This window comes from Denticeps clupeoides, chromosome 20, assembly GCF_900700375.1.
Source record: "Denticeps clupeoides chromosome 20, fDenClu1.1, whole genome shotgun sequence".
In the NCBI taxonomy this organism is placed as follows: Eukaryota; Metazoa; Chordata; class Actinopteri; order Clupeiformes; family Denticipitidae; genus Denticeps; species Denticeps clupeoides.
Window position 1 is genome coordinate 5,111,114 of NC_041726.1, and position 27,603 is coordinate 5,138,716.

At 42.5% G+C, this 27,603-nt stretch overlaps 2 protein-coding genes across 6 annotated transcripts in view; one reads left to right on the forward strand and one right to left on the reverse strand.

Annotated features, from left to right (window-relative positions):
- Positions 1 to 37: 37 nt before the first annotated feature.
- abitram (actin binding transcription modulator) lies at positions 38 to 3,160 on the forward strand. Its single transcript, XM_028964335.1, has 6 exons — positions 38 to 215; positions 308 to 359; positions 635 to 764; positions 1,970 to 2,046; positions 2,113 to 2,182; positions 2,902 to 3,160. Exons 1-6 carry the CDS (start codon positions 68 to 70, stop codon positions 3,037 to 3,039), a joined length of 615 nt encoding a protein of 204 aa, XP_028820168.1. The 5' UTR covers positions 38 to 67; the 3' UTR covers positions 3,040 to 3,160.
- Positions 3,161 to 3,249: 89 nt separating this feature from the next.
- ctnnal1 (catenin (cadherin-associated protein), alpha-like 1) overlaps positions 3,250 to 27,603 on the reverse strand; it is a 40,874-nt gene continuing 16,520 nt past the window's right edge. For 3 of the 5 annotated variants that reach the window (XM_028964186.1, XM_028964189.1, XM_028964184.1), the window contains exons 2-19: positions 22,350 to 22,539; positions 18,607 to 18,794; positions 15,564 to 15,683; positions 14,423 to 14,512; positions 13,829 to 13,999; positions 13,293 to 13,493; positions 11,029 to 11,115; positions 10,447 to 10,605; positions 10,121 to 10,213; positions 8,269 to 8,419; positions 7,760 to 7,797; positions 7,264 to 7,314; positions 7,023 to 7,177; positions 6,819 to 6,867; positions 5,870 to 5,926; positions 5,331 to 5,450; positions 4,603 to 4,686; positions 3,250 to 4,205 (exon numbers count right to left, since the gene is read on the reverse strand). In XM_028964186.1, the coding sequence (XP_028820019.1) occupies positions 4,050 to 4,205; positions 4,603 to 4,686; positions 5,331 to 5,450; positions 5,870 to 5,926; positions 6,819 to 6,867; positions 7,023 to 7,177; positions 7,264 to 7,314; positions 7,760 to 7,797; positions 8,269 to 8,419; positions 10,121 to 10,213; positions 10,447 to 10,605; positions 11,029 to 11,115; positions 13,293 to 13,493; positions 13,829 to 13,999; positions 14,423 to 14,512; positions 15,564 to 15,683; positions 18,607 to 18,794; positions 22,350 to 22,539 (2,160 nt within the window). In that variant the 3' untranslated portion in view covers positions 3,250 to 4,049. Of the gene's footprint in view, positions 4,206 to 4,602; positions 4,687 to 5,330; positions 5,451 to 5,869; positions 5,927 to 6,818; positions 6,868 to 7,022; positions 7,178 to 7,263; positions 7,315 to 7,759; positions 7,798 to 8,268; positions 8,420 to 10,120; positions 10,214 to 10,446; positions 10,606 to 11,028; positions 11,116 to 13,292; positions 13,494 to 13,828; positions 14,000 to 14,422; positions 14,513 to 15,563; positions 15,684 to 18,606; positions 18,795 to 20,772; positions 20,883 to 22,349; positions 22,540 to 26,808; positions 26,972 to 27,603 lie in introns of those variants that run through there. The other 2 variants (XM_028964190.1, XM_028964185.1) reach the window with 2 other exon arrangements.

Genomic DNA, 27,603 nt, shown 5'->3' on the forward strand with positions numbered 1-27,603 from the left:
ACTGGTTCCACGCCCAGGCAGAAGGTTAGACAGTAGCGAAGAAGACGCTCGCCGTGAAAGAGTTTCTATGGTGGCTCTTTTTCTTTTAAAAAAAAAAAAAATGAATAAAGAGACTTCGCCAATTTCCCGGCCATTTTCGGTGGTGATGGAGACGCCGGAGCGCAGGGACGCGCCCTCTGTAACAGACCGATATTACACGCGGTGGTACAAGACGGGTGCGCACCGCGGCGGTCACGTGTGTATATGTTGAAGTGGTTTCGTTTCTCTTTCTTCACCGTGTTCCTTTACTTTGTCCTTTACCTTGAAGACGTTAAGGGCAAACCACGCGAAGATCACTGCATTCTGCAGCATTCCAACAGGTTGGTAGGGTCGCGCCGGGAATAATATTTACATTTGCAGCATTTATCAGACGCCCTTACAGTCAGTAGTTACAGGGACAGTCCCCCCCTGGAGACGCTCAGGGAAACAATGGTAGTAAGTGGGAATTGAACCTGGGTCTGGCGAGTGTGTTACCTTCTAGGCTACTACCACCCTCATAATATGTTCATATGCAGGGACTTGTTTGGAATCAGTTTCTTTACTTTGAATGAACGTGAAATTATTATTTTTTTTAAATGTCTATTTTGTTTTATAGAATATGCGTTATCACCCTTGCTGAATCTCATCCCATCCTTCAGAAGGGACGCGCGGTCAAAAGCATCAACTATCAGATCAGTGCTGGCTGTAGTCGTCTCAACAACAAGGTTTCGGGCAAGTCCAAGCGCGTAAGGACTCCTCGCCTCCTTCACAAGCCTTTTTGGTGCTTTAAACAATTGGCCCAGTTCATCAAGCCAAGGAATGTATTCCTTTTATTGCACGGGAATTTCCTTCCAGCAATATGCTTTTTCCACTCATTTCTTAGTAAGTGTGCTTCTGTTCTGTGTAAAACTATTCAGAAACTTTTTGTAACTTCTAAATTGTGTTCTGTATAAACAATAAAGGGAACACAGAAAAGGAGAATTCCTAGATCTGAATGAATTAAATATTCTTATTTAATACTTTGTTCTTTACATAATGGATTGTACTGACAACAAAATCACACAAAAACTCTCAAGGTGTCTGAGGATCTCATCTCGGTACCTAATGGCAGACAGGCTACCTCTGGCGAGCACATGGAGGGCTGTGCGGCCCCCCAAAGAAATGCCACCCCACACCATTACTGACCCACTGCAAAACCGGACATGCCGGAGGATGTTGCAGGCCGCAGAACGCTCTCCATGGCGTCTCCAGACTCACGTGCTCGGTGTGAACCTGCTTTCATCTGTGAGGAGCACAGGGCGCCAGTGGCGAATTTGCCAATCGTGGTGTTCTCTGGCGAATGCCAAACGTGCTGCACGGTTCTGGGCTGTAAGCACAACCCCCACCTGTGTACAGCTCTGCCAGTGCTCCACCTGTTCCTCCTTGTACAAAGGTGGAGGTAGAGGTCCTGCTGCTGGGTTGTTGCCTCCATGTCTCCTGAGGTTCCGGCCCATCTCCTGGTAGCACCTCCATGCTCTGGACACTACGCTGACAGACACAGCAAACCTTCTTGCCACAGCTCGCATTGATGTGCCATCCTGGACGAGCCGTCTCATACCACCAGAGTGAAAGCACCGGAAGCATTCAGAAGTGACCAAAACATCAGCGAGAAAGCATAACTGCAAAGTGGTCTGTGGTCACCACCTGCCCGACCACGCCTTTATTGGGGACGTCTTGCTAATGCCTCTAATTTCCACCTTTTGTTTGTTCCATTTGTACAACAGCATGTTTAATTGACTGTCAGTGCTGCTTTCTAAATGGACAGTTTGATTTCACAGAAGTGTGATTGACTTGAGTTCCATTGTGTTGTTTAAGTGGTCCCTTTTATTTTTTTTTTGAGCAATGAATATAAATTAACTGAGCATGCCACATGAAGACAGGTAATATGACTGTTTTTTTTTTTTTTGTATAGGGTGGCCAGTTTCTGACGGAGTTGGCACCCCTGTGTAGAATAACATGCACAGACGGTGTTGAATACACGATCTACAGGTGAGCATCGCTGATTCATCCCTTTTTATTATCTCGGCTCATCTTTGAAATCCACGTTTCCTGCAGCTGCATCAGAGGACGCTTGCTTGAAGTGAACGAAGACATTCTGGCCCAGCCCAGCATCTTGCTGGAAAAGGTGACATGCCTCCATCTGGATGTGGTTTGTAATTGATGCTTTAAAGGTCCCCTGACATCATTTTTTTTGCTTTTATTTCTGTCTTGTTGGTCCCCTAATACTGTATCTAAAGTCTCTTTCAAAAAATTCAGCCTTGGTGCAGATTTACGGTCACTTTGTTCCAGTCCCACAGTGAGATTTCCCAGGACGTTTCAGTGTCTGTAACTTTAAATGCTAATGAGGAGAGAGGCCTATAGAAGTTGAGGGACATTCGTAGAAATGACATCATCAACACCATCCACCAACCACAATGTTTGGTGCAGACAGGAAGTGATGTCGCCCACTGGTTCTTCAGAGTCTCGCTAAATTTTTACATCCAATCACAGAGCAACTGCAATGCTTCACACATTTGGAAGCCATGACAGTCGGGGAAGATCATGTTTTAGAGGGGCGGGAAATTCTCTGGGCAGAAAAAGCATGAGAAACTGGAGGTAACTTTTGCCCTTATGACATCATAAGAGGACAAATTCCAGATCAGACCCTCTGAGCTGCCGCTCTTTGAATGGTGAAGCAGAATCAAAGGACTCCACACCTATCACCATTTCTAGCCACTTCAGGACCATAGACAGGCTAGGGGAACTCGTATTAATGTTAAATCATCTCACAAAGTGAAAATTTCATGTTCGAGGACCTTTAAAACCCGTAAGTGAACTTCAAAACCCTTCTTGCTCCTTACACAGCCCTCCACAGAAGGATACATTGCTGTCATTCTGCCGAAATTCGATGAGAGCAAGAGGGTGACCGAAGGGCTGCTGAGCAGGGCAGAGTATGAAGACGTCATCTCCAAACGAGCCACTCAGCAGCCTGAGCTCTGCTGAGGTCCCGGGGCTGGCATAATGGCTCCACTGCCTAACCTGAGGGACAGTATTCCTCAAAAAAAACCTTACTTAGAACAAGATCTTGAAAAAATGTTGGGATTAAAAGGTCTACTTTTGTATAGCTGTACATACTGTGTTTTTTTTTTTTTTTTTTTTTGGTTACGTTTTTTTTTTTTTTTTTTTCATAAATATGACAAACCACACCCCTCGTATGTTTGTAGTTATTGTGAAGAGAAAATATTTATTTTCCGAATACATAAATAAACAAGACAACCATACTTTTACGAAAAATAAGGTATATTTTGATCATTCTTTTACTCTGTTGGCTTAGCAATCATTCAATGGTCCAAAAACTACGTGTTTTTCATAGCTGCACTCTAAACGGCGACCTTCGATCTGACAACTGGGAGTTAAGTACCGAAACACGACTTCCACTGACATTCAGATTTCAAGTAAACAGAACAGACACATCATCATACCTCACAGTGGCCTACATGGCAGTCCACACCGGTAACTTTTTACTACAAATACGTTATTTGCAAAGTTATGCGTCCTTCACAAACCTCTCTCAGAAAATATATATATTCTTAAATGTAACACTCTCTTGACGTTCCAGTGGCAGTTGTTAAAAAGGAAAATTGTCCATGGGGACATCTTATATGCAAGCACAGCGGCGGACTTTTTCGCCGATGGCTACGCAGATTTGGCAACGATGAGCTCTCAGGCGTCGTTCTTACTTGGTGCTCTGTGAACTGCGAGCTGAATCGAGAGAACCATGCTGAGATACGTTAAGACTGACTAGATTGCACGTTACACAGAAAAACAGCCGATGAGAACGCATGCGGATTTTTTTTTTTTAGTCTGGTGTGCTTTCGGAAAAAGATTTCTGGTTTCGGTTCTCACAGAAATACAGTAGGCACACGGTGAGGAACTGAACTGCATTCAGACACTTTTTTTTTTTTTTTTGTGCGTCTGTTTTGAAGCTCGCCCCATCTTGCTGCCGCTGGGCTCTACTTGCTCTCCAGGAAGGTCAGGTTGGCCATGTGCTGCTCCAGGGAACTGACCCCGAAGCCGTTTGTGCTCTTGCCAATCAGGGTCTCTTCTTTGATGGCCGTGGGCAGCTGCTGGTCCCTCCAGGTCTGTGGACAGCCCTGTGCCAACTTGTACTGCGGGAATAGAGGCAGAGCCATAAGAAAGAGCAAAGATGCTCCACAAAGCTGTATTTATCGGTTATGCATACACCTTACAATTTTTCAAGAAATTCCAAATTTCCCAGTGTCATAATTTTTTTCTGGGGTTGTTTAATGTAGGTGGTGATCTGATCGATTACTTTTTAAACATGAGAGACTGTAATCATCTCCTGGTGTTAGTAGCCTAGTGGGTAACACACTGGCCTATGAACCAGAAGACCCAGGTTCAAATCCCACTTACTTCCATGTGTCCCTGAGCAGGACAGTTAACTGGAGTGTCTCCAGGGGGGGATTGTCCCTGCAACTACTGATTGCATTTTAACTAACCTACCTCATGATTTTTATGTTTTTTTTCTACATCTTATAATCTCACCTTTCTAATCAGCTTACTACAGACCGGTAAGAGAAAGACCACTGCAGACAGGATGCCTTTGGTATTCTGAATGGATGATTCCACCTAAAAAGAAAAAAAGATTCAGTGAGGGCACGTACAATAAAGAAAAAGAACTGCTGAACTTTTATTGTGTCATACTATTCACACAACTCTTACCAATTACATGCTTTTATTCTGAAATGTATATACCTGCCATAATAATCACTATATTGTGCATTCTACTCCTATTGCTACGGAACTATCTAATGTATATTGTTTAGTATAAAATTAAACTGGTTTACTATAGTATACATAAAATGTTTGTAATAAAGACAGAAGAGACGTTATTTTGTCAAATGGAACCATGTTGGGGTATTTATACCACAGTGGTACATTTCTTCCAGTGCCCATTTTAATAGCCTGAATTACTGTCCCATTGTGCATCATAGATCTCTGTTTACCTTGCTGAAGCGCCCTTGGAAATAAACTTATTCATAATGAAATAAATACTTCTAATGGGAGGAGCTATAACTGGCCGGGTAGATTTGTCCCAACAGCAGGGTTTACGTGGCATGGTTGTTATTCATGCGAGAACCATGAAGCCCGATGCTGGGAGAATTTCCAGACGCAGATTTACAACCCTCATGTTGAGACGAACCGACACAGCCCATCCGTGCAGCTGGTGCACAGAATGAGGACATGGCGGAAGACCGCTGTTTCAAACTTACCTTCTGGAAGGTGGCGCTCTTCCCCTGCACTGGGGTTTTTGCACCCATCTGGAGCTGCTGACATAAAGACACGAGCTTTTCTGTGTCAGGCAGGATCGCGGCTTTCTCTTCATCCAGCAGCTAAATGAAAGAGAGAAAGAAATTCAAGTAAATGTTACAATTTCTGCACCTGGCATGCTATGCTAACTGGTTATACTGGCTATCAAGCGCTGCCTTTTCTGTTAAATGGGACGACATTTAGACAAATGCACTGTAAGGAACCCACGGCAGCATTAAAGAAGCTTTAGCGGCAGATCCGTTCATTTTAGGTTATCAATCAAACGGGAGCGACACCCAGGTTCTGTCTATTAGTCTTTCGCGGCCCTGCCCATGCGAGGTCAGCCATCTGTAATAACCACATTTCCACTTTGTCTACAAAGATGGATGGGAGTCATTACAGGAGAGACTTTTAATTAAAACCCAGGACAAAGGTTGCTCAGCAGAGCATTATGGTGATGGGAGGAGGCTTGAGGGAGGAGGTGCAGGAGTGTTTTTTTTACCTGTGAAGAAAGGGCCTGCAGGTACGAATGCAACTGCAGACCTTGCTCAGACAACATCTGCACAGAGACAGAGATGCATCACAATTCAGTCAATTGGCCATTAACTTGCACATGTCTAACAAATGGGAGTAAATCACTGTAGAAAGAAATTTTTTGAGGGCATCATCATCATCATCAGCTTTTGAAAAAAAAATGGTCTCCAACAGAGCCTGGAGAACATGTGACAAGAAACAATGAATCCGTTCCAGCATCTTATAGAGCCTGACACCTCAGTGAAATAATTTATTATCAGGCCATCACTTTATAACCCGAGAAATATTTGACTGTACACGTATCACCAATTTGATCAGCATTTAAAATACAGTAGAGCAGGTCAAATTAGCCACACATGTAATGTGAATAAGTGTTTTTATAAATGATGTGAGAACAAATATATAGCAATTATATGTGGAAATATATTAGCAATAACTTCACTTCAGTATAGAAAATGCGTTATGAAGTCAAAATAGAAAAGAATGCTTGTGATTCCAAAAAAAGTCTGTTCAATAAAGAACAGACCTAATTTTAGTGTAAATATGAAGTGAACATGATTGTCATTGTGTAACACAGCAGCACAACACACGGTGACACAACGAAATGTGACCACCACTGCCCACCACTGCCCAATCTGTGCCATATTGTGGGTCGCGAGAAAAGAGGCAGGCTACGTGGCCATTTAGTAGAGCCGCCCTGCTGATTGAGTGATGGGCGGTGTCACCAGCATTTTTCCACAAAATGCACACAGAGCAAGACGCTCTACGGTTACAAGTAAAAATGATGGATCCTTATTTTTTAATAGCATATTGATCTAATCACAATGTAGGAGAATTATTTGTCCTTTAATGATGCTTCAAGACAGCTTCAATTAAAAGTCATCAGGAAGCAGAAAACAGGCGAGCTATGGTGTTACCTCGGCCTGATGAAATAAATCCAGCGTGGTCTTCAGCAGACCCTCCCCTCTGCACGACAAACACATGAGACATCAAATCTTTCATTATGGTCTAAGTTACAAAAATCAAGAAATTGAAACTGGAACATGTTTTAAGCACACACAAAGAGATGCTTGAAAAACAAAAGGACACTACATGAAACGATGGATGGTTGTTCGCCATACCTGGTGAAGAGGTACATGGAATAAGCCATACTGGATATGCTTTGGCTTTGGCGGACAACCTCATGCTCTTGGTCCTCCCATCGATCAACCTCCGAGTCCACATCAGAAGTCAGCAAACGCAGCTCCAGGCCCAATTTGGCCATTGTTGTCTGCTCCTGGGGGTCAGAAACAATCTTTGGTATAACGGTGGATTACTTCTCAATGGTGGAAGACAGGAGTGGAGGACAATGTCACGGAATACCTCTGAATCGAGTTTGACGGCTTTTGCAGTCTTCAGGTTAGCTGAATGTTTCTGAGGGAAAGTAAGCATAACCATAAAAAGTACTTATGCACGTATGCAGGTTACTATGTGTATTGTGTCCATTTCCAGATTTGCCTATATCAGCAGTCCATGTTTTTTGTGTTTCATAGTACACCCTCTACACACTAAGTCTACAAAATCCACTTAATTGCATTATTAAAACATCCATTCAATAAAATGATAGAAGTTTTATACAATGAGTAAAACATTCATACAATATTGGCCAAAATGTAAGACTGTTTACACAAAAAGTGCAATACTGGTAGATGGCACTAAATATGATATTTTAATTAGTTCTAAAGGGTTCTCACATGCTTGGGCCAATGGGGTAATGAATAAGAACAAACTCAGAATTATTTAAGTAATTGCTATTTTCAAAATCATTTCCATTGTATTACGTTTATTGTATTGTACACTTTGTTATATAGATACTCACCCCGGGTCTGGGTAGTGACAAATATGTTCTCTTATCACCTAAAATAAGATTGAATGAGAGATCAGTAAGCATCTAGCATATTTAAAACTCAGTAAATGAAGTTTTAAGACTGCTCCTACATGCTGTGCCACCTCACTAAAGAAGCCTTCCACCAATAACTGGACTTATGGAGAAAGTTATAGACTTCCTGGCAGCTGCTAAAGTGTAAAAAAAAAAGAATTCTTTCAGCAATGATTCATCTTCCTATCCAATTACTCAGTGAGAGGAAGGGAAGTTTCGTACAGATTGTGCTTTGTTAATGTGCCCTGCTTCAAATTATAAAGCATGATAGATTAGCTTTCAGCAGCAGAAAAGGAAAGCTGACACCACTATGTTGGCTGTGAAGCATTAATGAAAATATAAAGTTGCTCTGGGCCCCATTCAACAGTGCTCAACTGGCATAACTCAACCATGAACGAGGCAAGAAATATTCACACGTCGTAATGAGAGAGTGGGAGTAAAGTGGATACCTCTGCGTCCCTCGAACACGTCATTGATCTCTCGGAGCAGGACGGCCATGTCGCACAGCTGAGACTCCCAGGATTCACAGAACACATCCAGGTTCTCTTTGGCGATCTTACTGGAAGGGTGGAGTGCCAAGGTCTGGGCAGCAGAAATGATCTGAGGCAAAGAAGTAATAATAATAATTAAATTATCATATCATAATTCTCTGGTACACAAGCAGCAATGTATTTAGCGACACAAATTTAATGACTAAATCTCATAGTAACATACTTCACAAGAATATTTACAACTCTCAAATCTTGCAAATTTATAATTTTACAATCTCAGAGAAGATCCCAGTTGTTTTTCTTTGTAAATTAATGCCTTCAGTCTCAGTAATTCTGACTTTTTGATGAATTTCAACTCATCCCCCAGCTCAGAAAAAATATATTTGTACTGATACATATATATACACATATACAAATATATATATATATATATATTTGTATATATTTGTATTTTGTATCAGTACAAATATATATATATATATATATATATATACACACACACACACACACACACACACACACACACACACACACACACACACACACACAAAAAAATATATTTGTATCTTATGCACTGCAAAGATACATTTATTTTATGGATATGAATATTATCAGACGGACCTAAAATGTACCCTTAATATTCAAATATATCAGGGCTCTTAGTTTGTATACTTGATATTCTATAGAAATCGAACGAGAATTGCTGGTGTCTTCCCATTGTAAGTCGCTTTGGATAAAAGCGTCTGCCAAATAAAGTAAAGTAAAGTAAAGTAAAGTAAATATTACATAAATCATACTGCTCTAATTGTCTTACTTGGCTCAACTCACAAATTGTGTACTTCACCTTCCTCTTCTCGTTTGATTAGGTGTGCAACGTTACTAAGATGGAAGTACTGAATAAGATCACTGCCATCAATCAAATGTGCACAAATCTAAATCCACAAATCACAAATGCACAGAGCAATGCTTACAAATATACTTCATGTTAGAATGAAATACTTCTGTTTTTATGTGTAAATTGTTAATTGGCAGCGATCTGATTCCATATGGAAAATCCTCAGTGCATTTTTTTCCCTTTCTCGTTTAAAATTCGATAAAACTATATATCAGAAAGTGACAAACCATACTTAAGATAAAAAAAAAGAAACAGATCCTGCCTGTCACCTGAGGAGTTTTTAAATAAAAGATTAGAATCCAGCCTTTATTGACTGACTGACTGGCTGACCTTTGAGTTCGCTCATCATCAGGGTCTGACAACAATAATTGGCATTTCGGAAGTGCCATCAAACCTTCATCTTAGATAAAAACCAGACATAATTACTAAACATTCCCTTTTCTACTGCTGACAATTTCAAGGCAAAAGGTCATTTCTTTTCTTGTCAGATTGATTATAAATTGTGGAAAAATTACAAGGAGATAGATCATTTCGATCCATTTCAACTTGGAACCTTCATATATCAAAACTTAAAAAAAAGAAAAGCAAGTATTAATTAGAGTAGCCAGCTTGTTATATTAGTTGAAATTTCACTTACTGTGACAATATGGTAAGAATTGTAATATCACAAAGGAATGCAAAAGTATTGCGAGGGAACGTGTAACAATTTGAATACAATGTCACAACGTCATCTCTAAAAGGCTTTGTAAATTTGTCAGTAAACCTAGTCAATAATTTAGAACTTGTAAAATAATACAAAATCACACCTTCAATCTAAGTCTTTACAACAAAGTCAGATAATGAAGGCTCAGACGCAAATTCAGCCAACATCTAACAGGAATGGTCATAACGTGAAGCTCCTTAGCGAATGCGTACCTGTGGACCAATGACATGGAAAGTTTCCTCAGCGTGGATGCAGGTGATCTCCAAAGGTTCTGTACCAGAAATGTGGCACAGGAGTCGGCACGTCTAAGACCATTCACAGAAACCCATTAGATTATTCCACAAATGTGCAAAAGAAAAACAAAAACCATCAACCAAATCATGATTTTCTGAATTACTTTGAATATTGTGTCCCTGAGCAAGACACTTGCTCACCCTGTGTGTCTCCAGGGGGACTGTCCCTGTCACTACTGATTGTAAGTCGCTCTGGACAAGAGAGTCTGATAAATGCCACTAATGTAAATGTAAATTCTAGTTACCTCCACCAGCTGCTCCTTCTGCTCGTTCATGGTGCGGGCGTATTCAGCCACTGCTTCGAGGTTCCCCTCGTTGCCCGCGGCCTTCAGTGTCTGCAGAGTGAGCTGGTCGGAGTGCAGCTTCAACAGGTCGGTGGCCCTGCCCACCGCTACTTTATGGAGCTGAGAGGGTTGGACACTCACATTAATCAAATGAAAATTACAGGGTGAAGTGGGTTACTTGTGGCACAGTGGTTATGGATTGGGGTTTGTGGGCTACAACCTGGAATACGTTAAAAACCCCAAACCACCAAATTATGAGCCAATGGGCAAAATGTCTTATTCCACCACCTTTACCATACTTTTTACCATGGAGATCTACTTCCACATAATTTGTATTTATTTATAATGAGTATACACATAATTTATACACTTTTAGTTCATTCTGACTTGAAAGCCATGGTAAAATACATCACTTTTGCTGGTTTGTTTTTTTTATAAAACCCAGAATGGGTCCCAGCTATAGACGCACTGCTTGAGTAGATAAGCAGTGCACCTGAATTGACTTGATGTGTCCTGGCAGAGGGAGCGCAGGGAGCCGCTCACCTCTCGCCGAAGTTCACTGATGCTCTGACAGGTCTTGAGGACGGACAGCTCCATTTCTTCTGTTGCGTCTTTGGCTTTGACAGACTGCTGTAGCATCACGGGCAGACGTGAGAAAGGAAGAGACAGAGAGCGATATAAGGCAATGTCTGGAATGAAGAACTGCAGTCGTAAGATGATTTCTGCCGAGCCGCAAACGGAGTCAGTCAATCACCCGCTTCCCACGGAAGACGCGGAGAGAAAAATAACAGCCTGTTATTGTCAGCCAGCGAGCAGCTGCTCTAGGGAGGCACTTTGTAAAACATGACCAGGCTTTCTCTGTAGCCTTCACCTACCAAGGGGACAGGTAGGACGGACAAGATTTCACACAAGGCATCAAGACATCAGCACGCTGCCAGAATACATGTCCATCCATCCAAACCTTTGTGTGAAATTATAAAATGAATGTCACTGACAAAAGCAAAGAACATCATGGCTGGCGTCAGTCTAACAAGCTCCACAGGCGCTTTTCAGACTGTGCAGTGTGCAGCGAGGTGACAATGCTCATATGAACTTGAAGCTTCTGCCTCGTCCTTTTCTCCTTCAAAAGGCTACTAAGTGTACTTCAATATTTAACACACAGTTCAAAATGGCTGTTTACAGTCACAATGCTCCTGTACTATTTAAATCCACAAAGAAAGGGGTGATTATCTGGAAAATGAAACCAAATGGCTAAATAATAATCTGTAATATTTTACTTGTCCTATTATTTAAGATGGGTACTCAGATGATGTGGAACATCATTTAATTTCAATGTATTTAAAAAAAAATGATTACACGATTACCTCTCGCAATAAATTTTTTTTTATACATTTCAATGTAATTCAAAGCAAATTATTATCATAACTCAGACATTAAAAAGTTCAGATTATATATGTTATAATGAATAGTGAATCAGGCTTAATTAAAATATTCTTACAACGCACCACCTTTTAACTCTTAGTACTCCTATCATATGTTAAACTGAACAGCACTCGTGTAGCTTTTAGTTCAGTGACATTGTCGTCCCGTGCATCACACCATCTGGTTCGTTTTAGTTGCATATATTGGTATTGCATAAAAAATTTTAAGTGTTGCACAGTTTTGACACCCGTTATAAATTGAAATATTTGGTGCTGTAGTTTGTCTGAATGCTTATAGAGTTCACAGAATTTTATTGTGGATGTTCGTTTTAACCAGTGAGACTGGTTAAAACGAACTACTTTATCCTGATAACTAGTGGTCAGAACAATGAACAAGTGTGACATGTATGTAGTACTTGTGCTTTACTACCTATCTGTCTGATGTGTGTGTGAGGAGCTTCCAGAAGTGAATCTGCAATATGGTGAGCTGATGAGTTTGGTTTACCTACAAAATACCTCCAAAATGTCCAATATCTTCACACAAGGTACAATAAAATGTAAAAACCAGTGCAATTTGTATTGTTTCTTACTGATTGCCGCCTTGGCTTCCACGCTTAGCAGCACAGAAAAAAGACACCAGAAAAACACACCACAATTTGAACTTTGGTTGGATTTACAAGTCCTTGGGACCCACTTACTGCACAGTTTATGGTTTCCAGCCCACCAGATTGTTATAATTCACAAAATTATTTGAGCTGGGCAAAAGTAAACTGTTGTTAATGTGCAACGAACGATACGGGTGGAATTTATTTGTGTCAGCAGTGAACAATTCCTCAAAGAATAGACAAAATGAGATTTTTACAAAATGAGAAATGCAGACAGGTTGAACAGTGAAGACAAGAACATGTTGATCGCTTTCTCTCCCCTGTAAAGATATGGTGTGTAGGTGGTGAGTTTATGAACGGGCTCTATGTATGGGGATATGATGGCATACGTGTTCTATGTCTAATTCTATAGAAACATAACATCTTCCATGTAAACGTGACCAGGGACAAGGAAAAAAACGTGTGGGCTCCACGTCTTTTGTGCGCATTTCAATGTGAGGAAGGGAGAGAGAGGGAAGCAAGGTAATCAGCTGAGAATGAAACACTGTGTGTAAGCGTTCCAGCGTCTACAGAACAGTCACTTTCCTGCAGACATGCACAAACAAACAACACTACTTTTCTTAAATATTGCACACTGCTCTCACACAATGATGCTTTATTATTATCACTATTTTTACATGATCATATTGCTACTACTTGTCTGTCTAGTTTGTCTTGACCAGCACTGTATTATGGGTCGCTGCACCATATCCTTTGTCGTATTGTTGTGTTGTGTACTCACTGCACATGTCCAGTCTGCAATGAGCTGCTGTGTGTGTTGCCGAGTGAGGTGGCACAGCTGCAGGATGCCCTCGCGCTGCTCGTGGCTGGTATAGGCCGAGTCGGTGAAGTCCTCTATCTGCTCCACCATCGCCTCCAGCTGCGCTGCCATGCTTTCATAGGGCAGCGGGTATAGAGAGTCGCGAAGACTCTCCACCCTACCCTAATAGAAGCACACACACTAATTGTTTCATAATTGCATTGAATGTGTTTTGCATCTTCATGCTCGTTTCAAACATTTTAGCCCACATCATGCACACGACAGTCCATAATTTCCACATGGCCGTACAAGATTAATTCCGTATCTATAACTGTCTTTAATGTTGAATATAAATGGGTCTGGAGGGTCCAAAGCTACGGAAACTGGGTTATTTGGGAAAAGAAAGTAATCCTGCACCCCAGTATATTTCCCTTTGGATCTCCCCGACCTCAGGAGTTAATACAGATGCTGCTGCACCACTTTGGCCGCTGGCTTTTCTAGTCTGTCTCCCGCCTCACCTTGAAATCTTTAATCCCAGCATACAGACTGACAGGCAGGACCTGGGAATCCCCTGCCGGCCAAGTGTCCGTCACAATCTCAATGACCTGCTCCAGGGCGTAGCGCATACGATGGAACACCGTGTCTTTGTTGATGCGTGCTGACTCGCAGTCGGGGTGTCTGAGGCAAGTCTATTAATAAAGCAGGTTAAGCACAAAAATTTAAGAATCTAACACAATATGTTGCAATATCACAAAACAATTAATAACGAACCCTAATTAAATGTGCCTTTGCACAATAATTAATACGTGTGCCGAATTGTTTGCATATTGGGCAGTGGCCTAGTGGTTAAGGAGGCGGTCCCGTAATCGCATTGTTGCAGGTTCGAATCGCGATCCACCACTGAGGTGCCAGTGTCCCCACACACTGCTCCCCGGGCACCTGTCATGGCTGCCCTCTGCTCACCAAGGGTGATGGTTAAAAGCAGAGGACACATTTCGTTGTGTCACCGTACGCTGTGCTGCTGTGTTTCACAATGACAATCACTTCACTTCATATTAATTGTGCTTCGCTTTTCTGACAGAAGGTGGCACCCTCAACCACTCCTTACTGACCTTGGACGCCGTGAGGAGCATCATGGTGCATTTCTCCAGCACTGCGCGGGCCGCTGCCATACGGGCTTTCTTCTTCTCATCCTTCAGGTCCTGGGGAGGAAGAAAGAGGTGAGAAGGGTTGCGGGCCATAAAGCTGTCCCGTGTGGGTTTTTGTTGAACCGTACTGACGGAAAACGCTCAATTGAAACGACACCATGAACTGCGCAAGGAATAAGGAGGGTCCACCACTTTGTCCGAAGTTGGAAAAAAACATTTAATTGTATCTTGCGAATGAGTTTAAATGTGTTTGCAACTATTGAACAGAGCTGGGACTTGGGAGTAGTGTACACTGCAGTTATGTACACTTGGGAGTTATGTATACTGCAGAATGGAATACAGCTTATCAGACCCTTGCCCCGACAATATAGACATTTTAAATACATACTAAGCACATAGCAATATATGAAGGCTAGAAATTCATGTAACGAAAAGGAACTTGACCTAAAAACCCCAAATTCTGGTAAAAAAAAAAACCAATACCTCTTCATCACATCGGATGCAGCGTCCTGAGATGCGCTGTGAATGCGGACCCCCAAAAGCAAACCCCCACCGCAGCAAGCATATACGCTGCGTCCACACCCCCGGGAGATCTGTGTTTTTCAAAGTTACCGAATGCAAACTCAAAAAGTGCAAATGTGGCTGGATTCAATGCCGGTAGGAGCCCTGGTGGGATTTTCCCAGCAGTGGTGAAGACAGAGAGAAAGAGAGAAAGAGAGAGAGAGGCCAGCTGGATCTTTGTGCAAAAATAATAATAAAAAAAAGAAGCTCACATCCTCTCTCCAGGCACAGAGCCATGGATTACAAAAGGAGATGTGATTATCTTGTTATTATATTTTCCCCCCACATGCAGCTCAATAGATGGGAACCTGCAGATTTGCAGAGAGCGGTGTGGCGAAGGGAAGGAGACGTGATGAGTTTTTAAAAAAACACACACACACGCATACAGGGTGAGAGAGGGCGGGGTGGAAATTCTATATAAGGCTCCTGCATCGGACGTGAGTTCCAGCTACACCTTCTGCCTGATTTCAGCTGTGACTAGCACACTGATATTGTGATAGTAGGTATTAAAAAACTAAATTAAAAAGACACGGTGGCGTCTCACGTTTTGTCGGTCTCCGGTCAAGTGGGCGAACTCCACCATCTCGTTGCCGAACTGGCTGAAGATATGCACAAACTCTTGGAAGGTGGTGACCCGCTCCAGCTGCTCCAGGGTCACCAGCACCTGTGGGAAGATGGAGACATAAACAGTGAATTTACAATAATTTCCCTATGGCACATAAACTCTAAAACATGAGGGCTTTGGTTCTTAAATTATGGTGGTACGTCAGATTATTGTTAATATTCAAGCAAGATGCTGTGTGTGTAAATGGAACTGCACCCTCCTATATCAATACATTACTACCTAGCTACACTCCTGCACGCTCTCTCAGATCGGCAAATGAAATGAGACTGAAAATTCCTTCTTCACGGGGTCTCCGATTCCAATCACCTCTGTTCTCCGTTGTTGTCCCTGGCTGGTGGAACAACCTGCCCTCCTCCACACGACTAGCCGAGACTATCACCACTTTTAAGAAGCAGGTGAAAACAATCTTATTCAAAAAGTATTTCATACAAATCTGACACTTACACACGCACATGCGTACACATTGCACAAAACAATACAAAAATATATATATACATTATAATTTTTTCTTCGTCTAGCACTTCTAACAATCTCCGAGCATGCTCTTTGCTAACAAGTTAGGCCTTATCAGGGCTCTTAGTTTTGTAAACTCAAAATTCTATAGAACTCGAACGAGAATTGCTGGTGTCTTCCTCTTGTAAGTCGCTTTGGATAAATAAAGTAAAGTAAATACAGTGTAGTTATTTTTATTAATATTTCACTTTGTGAGAGTGTTTATGGTCTTTCAGTGGCTAGAAATGGCGATTGGTGTAAAGAGCGTTTTGGTTATTCTGCTTCACCGTTCAGAGAGCGGGGGCTCAGGCGGTCGGATCTGGAATTTGTCCCCTTATGTCGTCAGAATTAGATGTATATCAAAGCAAAAAAATAATCATAATAGCCTCAATCTAGTACAAATGATATTTTCCCTCATTGTGTTCTTGGACGGCCTCCCCTGTAAACTAAAGGTGGCTGTGTAAGCGGAGAGCCAGTGTAGTACTAATATTAAACCTTGTTTGCAATTCAATGCATAATTCTGTAATAACTGCAAGTCCATTATTATCCAAATTCGCCACGGTGGCTTGAAAATGTGGAAGCATGGGTCTCTGCAACATGAGTCCATCCACCTCAAATGCAAACATCAATTATAGATGAATTAAACTAAGTGTGATGATGATGAATCAAGCTTGTCCCCATCTCTGCTAAATGGAGACATAAAAAATGCATTCATATATTTGTGCGGCAATAGCTGTAAAAACAAAAGAAAAAGTGAACGTGCATACATCATCGCTAATCCCTTATTATTCCAGGCTCCCTGTGACAAATGATGGTTTTAGAGGGTTTTTAGAGGGGGGAATTTTGACACGACATGTCCACGTCACCCTGGTCGGGTACAGGTACAGACAAATTCAAGACCCCGTAAATCGAGCAGACAAAAAATGCCCCAAACATTTGCAACATTTACCAGACGTCCTATGGTTCATAGGCGTTAAAAGCAGAGGACACATTTCGTTGTGTCACCGTGTGCTGTGCTGTGTGTCAAAATCACTTCGCACCCTAAATAAACGACTAGATTCAGGCAGAATAAGAATAAGAAATAAGAATAAGAAAGACGCAATCCCTGTACCCAGCTCTCGTTACCCTGACCACGAAGCTGGTTAGCCCTAACAAGTCCTTTTAAATGCACCTGACAAACAATACATTAAGGATGGCATGTATGAGGTTCCATTTACCCCTGTGGAGAAGATGGAATAGTCTGTGGTAAAACATAGATGCCATTATGGTGATGAAATACATGTGCTACCTGAAAGCCCAGAATAAATCTTCTTATTAATGGGGTTTCCAACAATATTTATATATTTTCATATGCCGCATAAAAGTTGCCTTTACTGCTGAATATAGTAGTAGCCCAGGGGGTAAGGCACAATGAACAAGGAAACCAGAAAGTCTCAGGTTCAAACCCGACTTACTACCATTGTATCCCTGAGCAAGACACTTAACCCTGAGTGTCTCCAGGGGGACTGTCCCTGTAACTACTGATCGTAAGGTAAGGGCATCTGAGAAATGCAGTAAAAATGTCAATGTGGACTGTGCAGCATGTGGAGTCACTGTCATTAAGGCTTTAGTTTAAGTTCACAAAATATCTAGGGTACTGTTTGTTCATGTCAAAGTTGCTAATCTGTTAGCGTGCCTTCACTTTTGATATGGACAAGTCTGGGAGTCTTGCTGCCCTGCATTGCAGTCTACGGTGTAAAGACCTTGCGGTGAGTGTCATCAGAGAAGGACAGATCGAAACTGGGCTCTTCGTCTGCATTCAACCAGACGTGATAACCTCTGGGAACATGCATTGTACACACATTGTACTTCCTCATTCTCAACAATGCTTTATAAAAAAAATAATTTTAAATACACGTGACATTGTGCCAAGGTAAATTATCCAAACAAGCAGCTCTGGGAGAACTCCTCTGTGACCCCTCAAAGATTCTCATCTAAACTTCCACAATCTCCTGCTCAAATAAAGTTTGGTGAAACTTTTTGCTCAAACTATTTGGTGAAAAAGGCCGTGCCTGGAGGGATCTACATAGAAAAGAAACAGACCAGACTTGATTTGAGGAATATTATTTGTGTATATTTTGTAGTTGGCTTGACACCACCAGACCACTTGCTTGAAGACATAAACAGATTTTTTAATGTCTAACAAGTCAAATATAACAAAATCCTTATGGTATGTGAGAAAAATTAATATGGGCATTTCAGACATCAAACTGTTAATTATTTGGCATTTCAACATGTCTGTGTGCATTTCTGCCTTCATTTATACCATGAAGATGATTGGACAACTTTCCTTCTCTTTAAACTTTTTGCACAAATTGCTGTAATTTGTAGACAGTCCCTTATGCTTCCAGTTTGGGGTCCAGGGCAAGTGGCTGTCCCCCCCCCCCATGTAAAGTGCCTGTGTGAGGGTTTCATACGAATGTTTCCCTACTTTGTTGCGTGATGTGATGATCTGTTTGATGACTATTCGGTCGGCCAGCACCAGGACTTTGGTGACGGAAGACAGCAGCATGCGTGCGGCCTTCACCATTCCCGACCGGTCGCTGAACACGGTGCTCCGCCCATCTGTCTCCAGGTGCTCCGGGTTTACAACATCGGTCAGCTGCGCAATGGCATTGCCTGGAATGAAGGCGTAATAATGATAGCACATGAACACAGTGGAAAGCTTGGAAAAAGAGCTTCATTTGAGGGCCACTTCAGGGCAATGACAACGTACACAAGCCAGTGACTCACATTCTAACGGGGGGGCGCAGCCAGAAGGGACAAAAGTACAACAAAATACATTTCTTCCAAAAGGCACAGAATTAAAAGAACACATAAGCAAACCCACACTCCTGGAGTCTTCTGGCCACTGTGAGGGTAACAATACACTGACCTCCCTGGTTTTTTGGGTTTTGAAGCAGGGCATTATCCCACTCGTGTCAATTCGGAACAACAGCCGCTCTTCCCGCTGGCAGCTCAGAGCCACGGGGGCGACCCTGCCAGACAAAATGCATCTAGTGTCTTATTTTCAGCGGTTTGGAAGTGCTGCTGTGCCAGGCCCTAGCTGGCACATACTGTGGGGGAGATGACTGGAGCATTTCCAGGCATCTATGCTGGGCACAAACTACTTTTTTCAGTAGATGGAAGTGAAAGCGATTTTTAAAAAAAAGTTTCAAAAAAAGCAAAAGAACACAAATAACAGTAGATTAAAGTGGTAGCAAAAGAAGAAAGAGTGCCCTCCAATAAATATATAAAAAAATTGTCATTTGTCAAAATGTCATTTGTTTCACTTAAGTTAATTCACCAAGTATTGAAAAAGCTACATCCTCAAATCAGAATATTCACTCAAAAAACACTTAAATCGTCCCAAACGCTTGGTCAGTTTTTCTGACCAAACACATAGTTGGTGGTATTGTGAACCAGAAGGTCACAGGTTCAAACCCCACTGATTACCATCGTGTCCCTGACCAAGACACTTAACCCTGAGGGTCTCCAGGGGGACTGTCCCTGTCCGGATAAAAGCCGCAATTGTAAAACATATGACTAGTTCCCTGGGCGCATGGCGGGAATTCACAATTCATCTAATGGATGGCAGGGTTGCTGGATTGTGGGAGGAAACCGAAGAACCCTGAGGAAACATACACCAACACGAGGAGAGGAGAGGAGAGCACACTCTCTCCCAAGGTCCGAGTCAGGATTGAAACTACAACCTTGGAGATGTGACCGCCGCGCCACCTTGTGACCCCACATATTTGTCAACTGGTTTCTGAAATAATAAAAAAAAACCTAACCCCTTGCAAGACAGTAAATGCTTTCTTTTTTTTTTTAGATGGAAGTGAAACAGACAGGGAACGGTGGAAAAAAGAAAAAAGAAAGAAAAGGAGAACAGAACAAAGCAGAGAAAACAGAAATGGAGGTTCAATTGAGCGGTGGCGAAAGAGAGCTGTGAGAAGGAAAGTGTGAAAGTGGTGTTCTGAACACATTCTCCAGACACCCTGATTGCATCCGACAGCCTGTTCCCCGCCAGATTTCCAAACAGCTGAAACGTTCTGGCCCAGACCCCTCCACCAAGCTTTTTATAGTCCTCCTTCGTTCTCCTGCCTAATGCCTATGATGTGCCCATCTCACTCCTGTTCAAACAAAGGCCCAAAAAAGGAGTTTGCCATTTTTGCCTCTTCTGATTTAAAAAAAACAGCTCTTTTTCCAAATTGCCATCCTACCTGAGCTCTGAAGAGAAGCCTCTCAGGGGTGTTATGCTTTAAGTCACCCACCATTGTACAGACAAGACACCACAGGCACTCTTAAATGTCAAGAGAATCCAATAAAGGCCCTCGATGAGATGCTTTTCCCTAATGAAACCACTACCTAGGAGATCATTGTTCGAGGAAGTCCTACCTATGAGCAATTCCTGGAGCTCACAAAGCCAGCGGGCAGCTTCTTGAGTTCACAAAAAATGGACATGATTTGTTCAGAATGGTCCAGACCTGTGGATTAATGGCCACAATTGTGCCCTGTTGGCAGTCCACCTCCGAGCAACAGCAAATGAACCTAATGTAATCACCTCCTTTAGATTACTCAGTTGGATGCATTTAAGGAGATCTGCCCAGTCACTCACTCTGGGCGTGTAGTAGGACAGGAGTGGCTCTTTCCTCTCCATCTCCTGTCATGATTTTCCAGTAAAAATGTGAGTTCATTCTGTTATTTCTGCACTGTTACACGTCTGCACTATAAAAAAAAAACACAACAAAAGAAAATATTTCATGAGATGTTTGAAATGCAAGTTGTAAGAAGCTGAAATCAAAGCGCAAATGCTGTAAAACCACTCCATTTGTGATTCTATTAGCACCCCACTGGTGAATGTGAGTATGACATTTTATAATGCAGCAATAAGGCTGCTCATTTCACCCTTTTTTAAAAGTATATTATAGATATTTCATATTATGGGTGGGCGGGGATTCTGTGAATTCTACAAAAAATTTCTCATCCACCTTTCTCACCAATCCCATTGTACGGTGGGTTCGGTTTTGGCACTGTTCAGGGCGTAATGAGCAGATTATCTGGCCGGCTGCACATTCCTCCCTCTCGCGCTGGCGTGAATAACCCCTAATCCCTGTGAGATTTTTTTATTCCCCCCCTCCTCCTGCCGGGGGGCTAATGTTTTGGGAGTGTCTGGACCACCTGCTGTTCATTTGGGGGGACAGCATTTTACCCGATTAGAAAAAGGAGCATGCTGAATGAGACAAACCCATTAGGCCCCTTTCAGTCACAATAATCAAGAGTGTCCATGTGCCCACAGTCCATAATGCAGTTAGAACATTGGGACATTAGGGCACGTAATGGTTGCCATCTTGCCATCATCCTTCAACGTGAGAGCTTCTTTCAGCATTAAACAGACCCAGGAAAGTAGGGACGCATGGAAACTGCTCGCTCCCTTTGATCAGGAAATGACAATCGATCACGTTGGCTGCTTCCGTCTGACGACTCTCTTGTAAACTCTGGAGCAGACAGATGACAGTGGGCTGCACGGATTAAAAGTGAACATTTGGAACAAACATTTGGTTCTCTCATATAATTAATAACATCTGAGTGACTACCCTTTAAACTGGTATTGGTATTTGATTACAACAATAATTTAGACTGTTAGGCAAATCTCAAATGGTTATGTTATTATGTTGCTATTGTGTGCATTTTGTGATTATGGGCTTTGCATTGTACTTTACTTCTTCTGGAACTCGCCCTAAGCATTTCAACATACATGTGACCAATAAAACAACTTAATGACTTAATTATGATTATAAAAGTTGGAATTTTTTTTTTCATGTTTTTTCAATAGACCAGTGTAGCTAAATAAACGCCTTAGCCAAGGATAGATCTGCCCACGGTGTTAGGCACTTATTAGGGCCGCCAAAAAAACAGTGATAATGGCTAAAAGAGATGGGGGGGGGTGCATGGAAGTATTTTTAGACTGGCTGCTTATAGAGGTGCTGATAGAGAGGTGCGAGATGAGGAGACCACGTCTTTCTCATCCTGTCGGCACAGTCACGCCAAATTATACTGCCAGAAAATGCAAGCCGTTTAAATGGTTTGTGATGAGATGAGGTCAGGTTTGATGAGTTGAAAACAGTATGCTAGCTTGCTAGCAAGTTAGCTATAGCCAACACTTTCTGCTGGTCTAGACTGTCAGAAGCGAACCTGCTCTTCGTGCTTCAAAGCATGCCAGGCCGATCTCCTCCTTCAGCTCCTCATTCTCCACAGCGATAGCTTCGCCGACGGCCACAAAGCGGCCCACAGCCGCGCTGACGGCCTGGCCAACCTTCTGGATGGCGTGTAGGGTCTTCTCTGACTTCTTTGGTTTGTCTTTGTGATTTATCAGAGTGGTTATCTGGAAACAGGGGGAGAACAGGCATAGCAGTCAGTCAATTCATCCATCATGTGTGAAATCCATTCCAGCGTGGGATTCATTGGCTGCTACTGTCAAAAACACACCCGGTCACACACAAAAAAAAAACAAGTGCGCCCTTGGAGGCTCAATCAACTTTATCAATTATGTATCGCAAAGGAAATTGCCTTATCTGTTCTGACAAACAGCTTCCTCTCTCATTTACAGCAGTTTATGGAGTGCACGTTTCCGGACCAAAGGCCAGTGCTAATTGGAACCCCACTGCACAACACCCCCTCCACCTCTCTGCAGGTCTGGGAATTCAAAAGACCACACACTGTGCTGCTGTACTGACTCCTAATTCCTAATTCCATTTCAACAAGCTTTAGCTTAATAGTTACCAAGAGCTAATACTTGTGGCATCATACTTTCACAAGTTCCTTGGAGTCCTTTCCTACTACTTTGGCCTGTTTCCTCCAGGATTTTGCAACGTTGCAGTCACAACTAATGTAAATTGCGGCTGTTAAATTCTTGCAATTCTGTCTGTTCACCTTTCTACAAACTTTTGTTGAACTTTTTTCCTTGAGGTAGTGGGGAGAAGGAGGCCGGAAATTTGGGCGCTCAAAGGGATTTATTATACACACATCAAAGGAAACCAAGGCCGAAAAAGGTGGAAAAAACAGAAACTAACCCTATGGCGTGTGATGGTTGTCAGATACATAAACAAAATGTAAGGACAAAATGCAGTTCATGTCCACATTAATGCAGCAGCCATGTCCTGTGGCTGCTCTCTGTATTTAACAGATCCAAATGCTCCTGCTCAATTATCCTTATGTGGGAGCGATCAGGACCTGTTAATCAGGCACACTGGGCGTCACACTTCACCAATTTACAATTTCACTTTTCCCGTAATTTCACAGTCTTGTTCAAACTTTTTCCCTCAGAATTCTACACACAACACCCCATTAATGACACTGTGAAAAAAAGTTTATTTGAGGTTTTTGGCAAGTTGAGTAAAAATAAAAAATACTCAATACTTTGGCGATGAACCTTTGGCCATGTACCATGGAAAGATTAATGTGCACGGAAGGTGCCTTGGTAAAAAAAATGGTTGAGGTATCACAGCTCCACATCATGGAGCCCCATTGTGCTGTTTGGCTGTGTGACGATGATCCCAGCAGAAGAGTACAAATGGGAGGACAGCAGAGCAATAAGAGCCACATGATCGGCCAGATGGGATTCGGTAGCATTAGCAGTTACCCAGCCTCTTCTTCACAAGGCATCGCAGGGTCACACACAACAAAAGTGTTTTCTAACACCCTGCTATTACAACATACCAAAAAATGTTTCAAATCAGTTTATCAAGACATACGAGCCCTCAGAAATAATTCAATATATATCCTAATAGAAATTATAAGAAAAAAAACCCAGTGAACAAGTTCTGTCCAAGAGCAAACTAACACTGCAGACCCTCATAACACAATCTTTGCTCTTAGGTGCTTGGGTTAAGACAATTGAAACACTGAAAAAACAGAATTTTATATATATATATAAAATCTGTGCTATGGTCAAAATGGTGCTAATTGCTGAATTACACGCATTGCATGGGGCTTGTTCAATAGTCAACATTAGCTAGTCAAAATTGTCCTCAACATTTACATAAGTAGATAGGTTAAACGAGACAGAAACACAATAGTAAAGTAAAGTGAAGTGATTGTCACATGTGATACACAGCAGCACAGCACACGATGCACACAGTGAAATTTGTCCTCTGCATTTAACCCATCACCCTGAGTGAGCAGTGGGCAGCCATGACAAGCGCCCGGGGAGCAGTGTGTGGGGACGGTGCTTTGCTCAGTGGCACCTCAGTGGCACCTTGGCGGATCGGGAATCGAACCGGCAACCTTTTGATTACAGGGCCGTTTCCTTAACCGCTAGGCCACCACTGCCCCTTACATGTACTTATAGGTGCTGGTTTAAATCTTCCAGAATGAATTAGTGTGCCTAACCCTAGCCCCTATCAAGCATTAGGCTCCTCCCATTTTAAACTGTTAATAACATTTTATTATAAACATTAAAGATTTTATCAAAAAAATCACATTTTGGGTGACACAAATAAATGCACACCAAAGATGGTAGTTAATTACTATCCTTCAAGATACTAATAGCTACCAAGCAGTTCTTTCTTATTTTTCATGTACCTGATGATGCCTTCCTTGGACCTTACCCTAGTGAACAAGCCACGCACTTAGCAATGCTTTCAAACATACTTACAGACAAAAATAAAGGTCAGCATCAAAAAAAGTCTCTTTGGAGCTCCTTAAACAGATTCTACAAAGCAGCCGAAAGGATGTGTCAGGCCACTAGTTATCCTACTTCTTCTTCATGCAGGCCTTGCTGAGTCACATCCACGAAAGGCAAGGGAAGGGGAAGTAAATAAAAGAATAGCATATTCCCGCTGCAGCATTTCTATTTGGAGTGCTGCAAGCACTTGTCTTCATTCTCTTCGTAACACGAGCTTTTGGCAAAAAGGGCACAGTGATTAATCAGCGTAGATTCAACATAATTTTTTTTACTTTTGGATTTTTTGCTGATGAGGGAAAATGCCCCAGACTGCTTTTGAAAGAATGAAAAGATATATTATAGAGCATATTTATGAGCCAGCATCCAAAGGGTCACTGGGGAGGCTATAGAGAGGGAACTGTATTTGAGACACTCGGATGTCCTCTCAAGTCGGCGCTGACCCAAGAATGAAAATGGTAACGCAGTACCGAGGCAACCAAGCCGCTGGCCTGATATTTCAGCTCAATCCCGCTTGGAAGGGCCCTTTAAAGGAAGGGGTGGTCCTTCAGCCACGAGAACCGTTCTCTCACAGGCCATTTGCCAGGCAGAGAAGGACAGAAGGACTCCAACAAAAACATTTCAGAATGTCCTATGAAACATGGGAACGAGGTGAATTGAATAGCACAGAACCTGCAACGTCCCCCTCGGGAGGCGACCTCACCAGGGCCGTGTAAACAGGAATGGCTGGGTGGAGAGACATAATATTCATTCGCAACTGTGATCTGCAGATACTTACTCAAATCCAGTCTTTAACTGCACAGCTGATTTCAGTAGGCCTTCCCCGACCAAAACCTTGTTCCATAAATATTGATGAGGGACTAATTATTTCAACGCCTTAATAAAATGCAATTTTCCCTGTGATTTCGATGCACGCCGTGTCCCAGTGAGACACCTTTTTTCCTTGTGCGCAGACAAAATCGACAGATCCGATTCATGCGGCCATACTGACATCATTTCAAGGTCTGACCCCCCAGGCAATATTTCTTAATTCCCACCACTAGATGAAGTCTAATGTAGCCTGCTCATAGCGTTTCAGTAATTTCTATAATGCAGGGACAGTGGGATCTCTCTGATGCAAAAAAAAATATTTCAAAGGTTAATTTTAACAATACATAATGGCATAATGCAATATAGTAATTTTAAACATGGAACATGCGGAAAAACTGCTTCTATGCATCGTTCTGCTTGTTCTCCTTTCTACTGCATGGCAACATTAGTATGAAATCAGATCATTTTGGTTGCACAATATTTCATATTGTTGTATTGAAATGAGGAGATCCTGCTTTGGGCCACAAACAGCACTTTTCCAACAATGGGGATTGTAATTTCTTCAGGTTTGAGCGGAACGATTACGATCAATGATGCTGTTGGACAATGCACAGTGTCAGTAAACAGAATTTGGTGCATGAACCAGAACGGAACTGGTCCCCTGCTGATATAAAACCGGGTCACTTCGGGTAACCATTTACTGGTGTGTTTGGCTCTGACGTCATTTGGCCTCAGAGCCACATGAAGGTGGCAGCAGGCGGAGGCTATTGATCCCCGAGCTACACTGACACACAGGCCATTCACTATGCCCAGTTACGAACAGATTACACTGCTGTCGAGGAATGATTATTATTGCCCCCTTGGCTCGGGACTCGTCTGCAACACAAAATGCACAACAAAACAAAAGAATAGTTTCATGAGCAGTAAACACCTTCCCGGTGCAGCGAAGAAGCGTGCCAGCACACACACCCCCAGGGCGTAGAATTTACACTAAAAGGTTTTTATTTAAGGGGAATTGTTTCCAGATGCGAACGATGTTGTCACGGAATAAGACTCTGTTAAAGGGAGGGGGTATAAACTGTGTTTTTTCACGCACACAGACATCCCTCGCGGCTGGAATTGATGGCACTAACGTTCGGGTCTAGTCGTTGCTGTGCCTACCTGAATTACCGCCTGTCAGATAAATGCTCTCGCACACGAACACAGTGTCTGGTTTTCATTACAAGCGAGCTGGTGGAAGTGGAGATAAATACAGATGAGCCATCGTCTGTCCTGCTGCCAGTCCAGAGTCTGTGCAAGAAAGTTACCAAACTGAGGATGTGTGGAAGTCTCCCCTCGCTCGGACCAGTTCGAGCACAGTCGCTCGTCACCAGGCGCTATTCTGAATCAGTTATGCTAACAGGTACGTGGACGACATGGAAAACAGCAGCTGGGAATGGCAACTACTTCCCGCTTGGCATTATCGTGCCCACGCGCCACGTTCACCTCTCTCCCACTAACCTCCATGCTATGCTACATCCATCCTGAGCCCTACAACAACAGATTCGCCAGGCCCAACGCAGGGTGTCACAAGGGTGCCACAGACACCTCCTGACTTAGCCCCGAGCTGTGTTGAAATTCTGCGGTGCTTCTTTTATCTGCGAAATAAATAGGGGAAGGTAGTGGCCCAGTGGGTAACACACCTGCCTATAAAGTTAAAGGTTCAAATCCCACTTACTACCATTGTGTCCCTGAGCAAGACACTTAACCCTGAGTGTCTCCAGGGGGACTGTCCCTGTAAATACTGACTGTATGTCGCTTTGGATAAGGGCGTCTGATAAATGGCGTAAATGTAAACCAAACCGCTGCTGCTCGGTGAACAAGAAGAAAACCTCTTCAATCATGCACAGATTACACTGCATGTAAGTTGTGCACTCACCAAACAACACAAAGGCCCACGAACAGCTTGCGTTGACA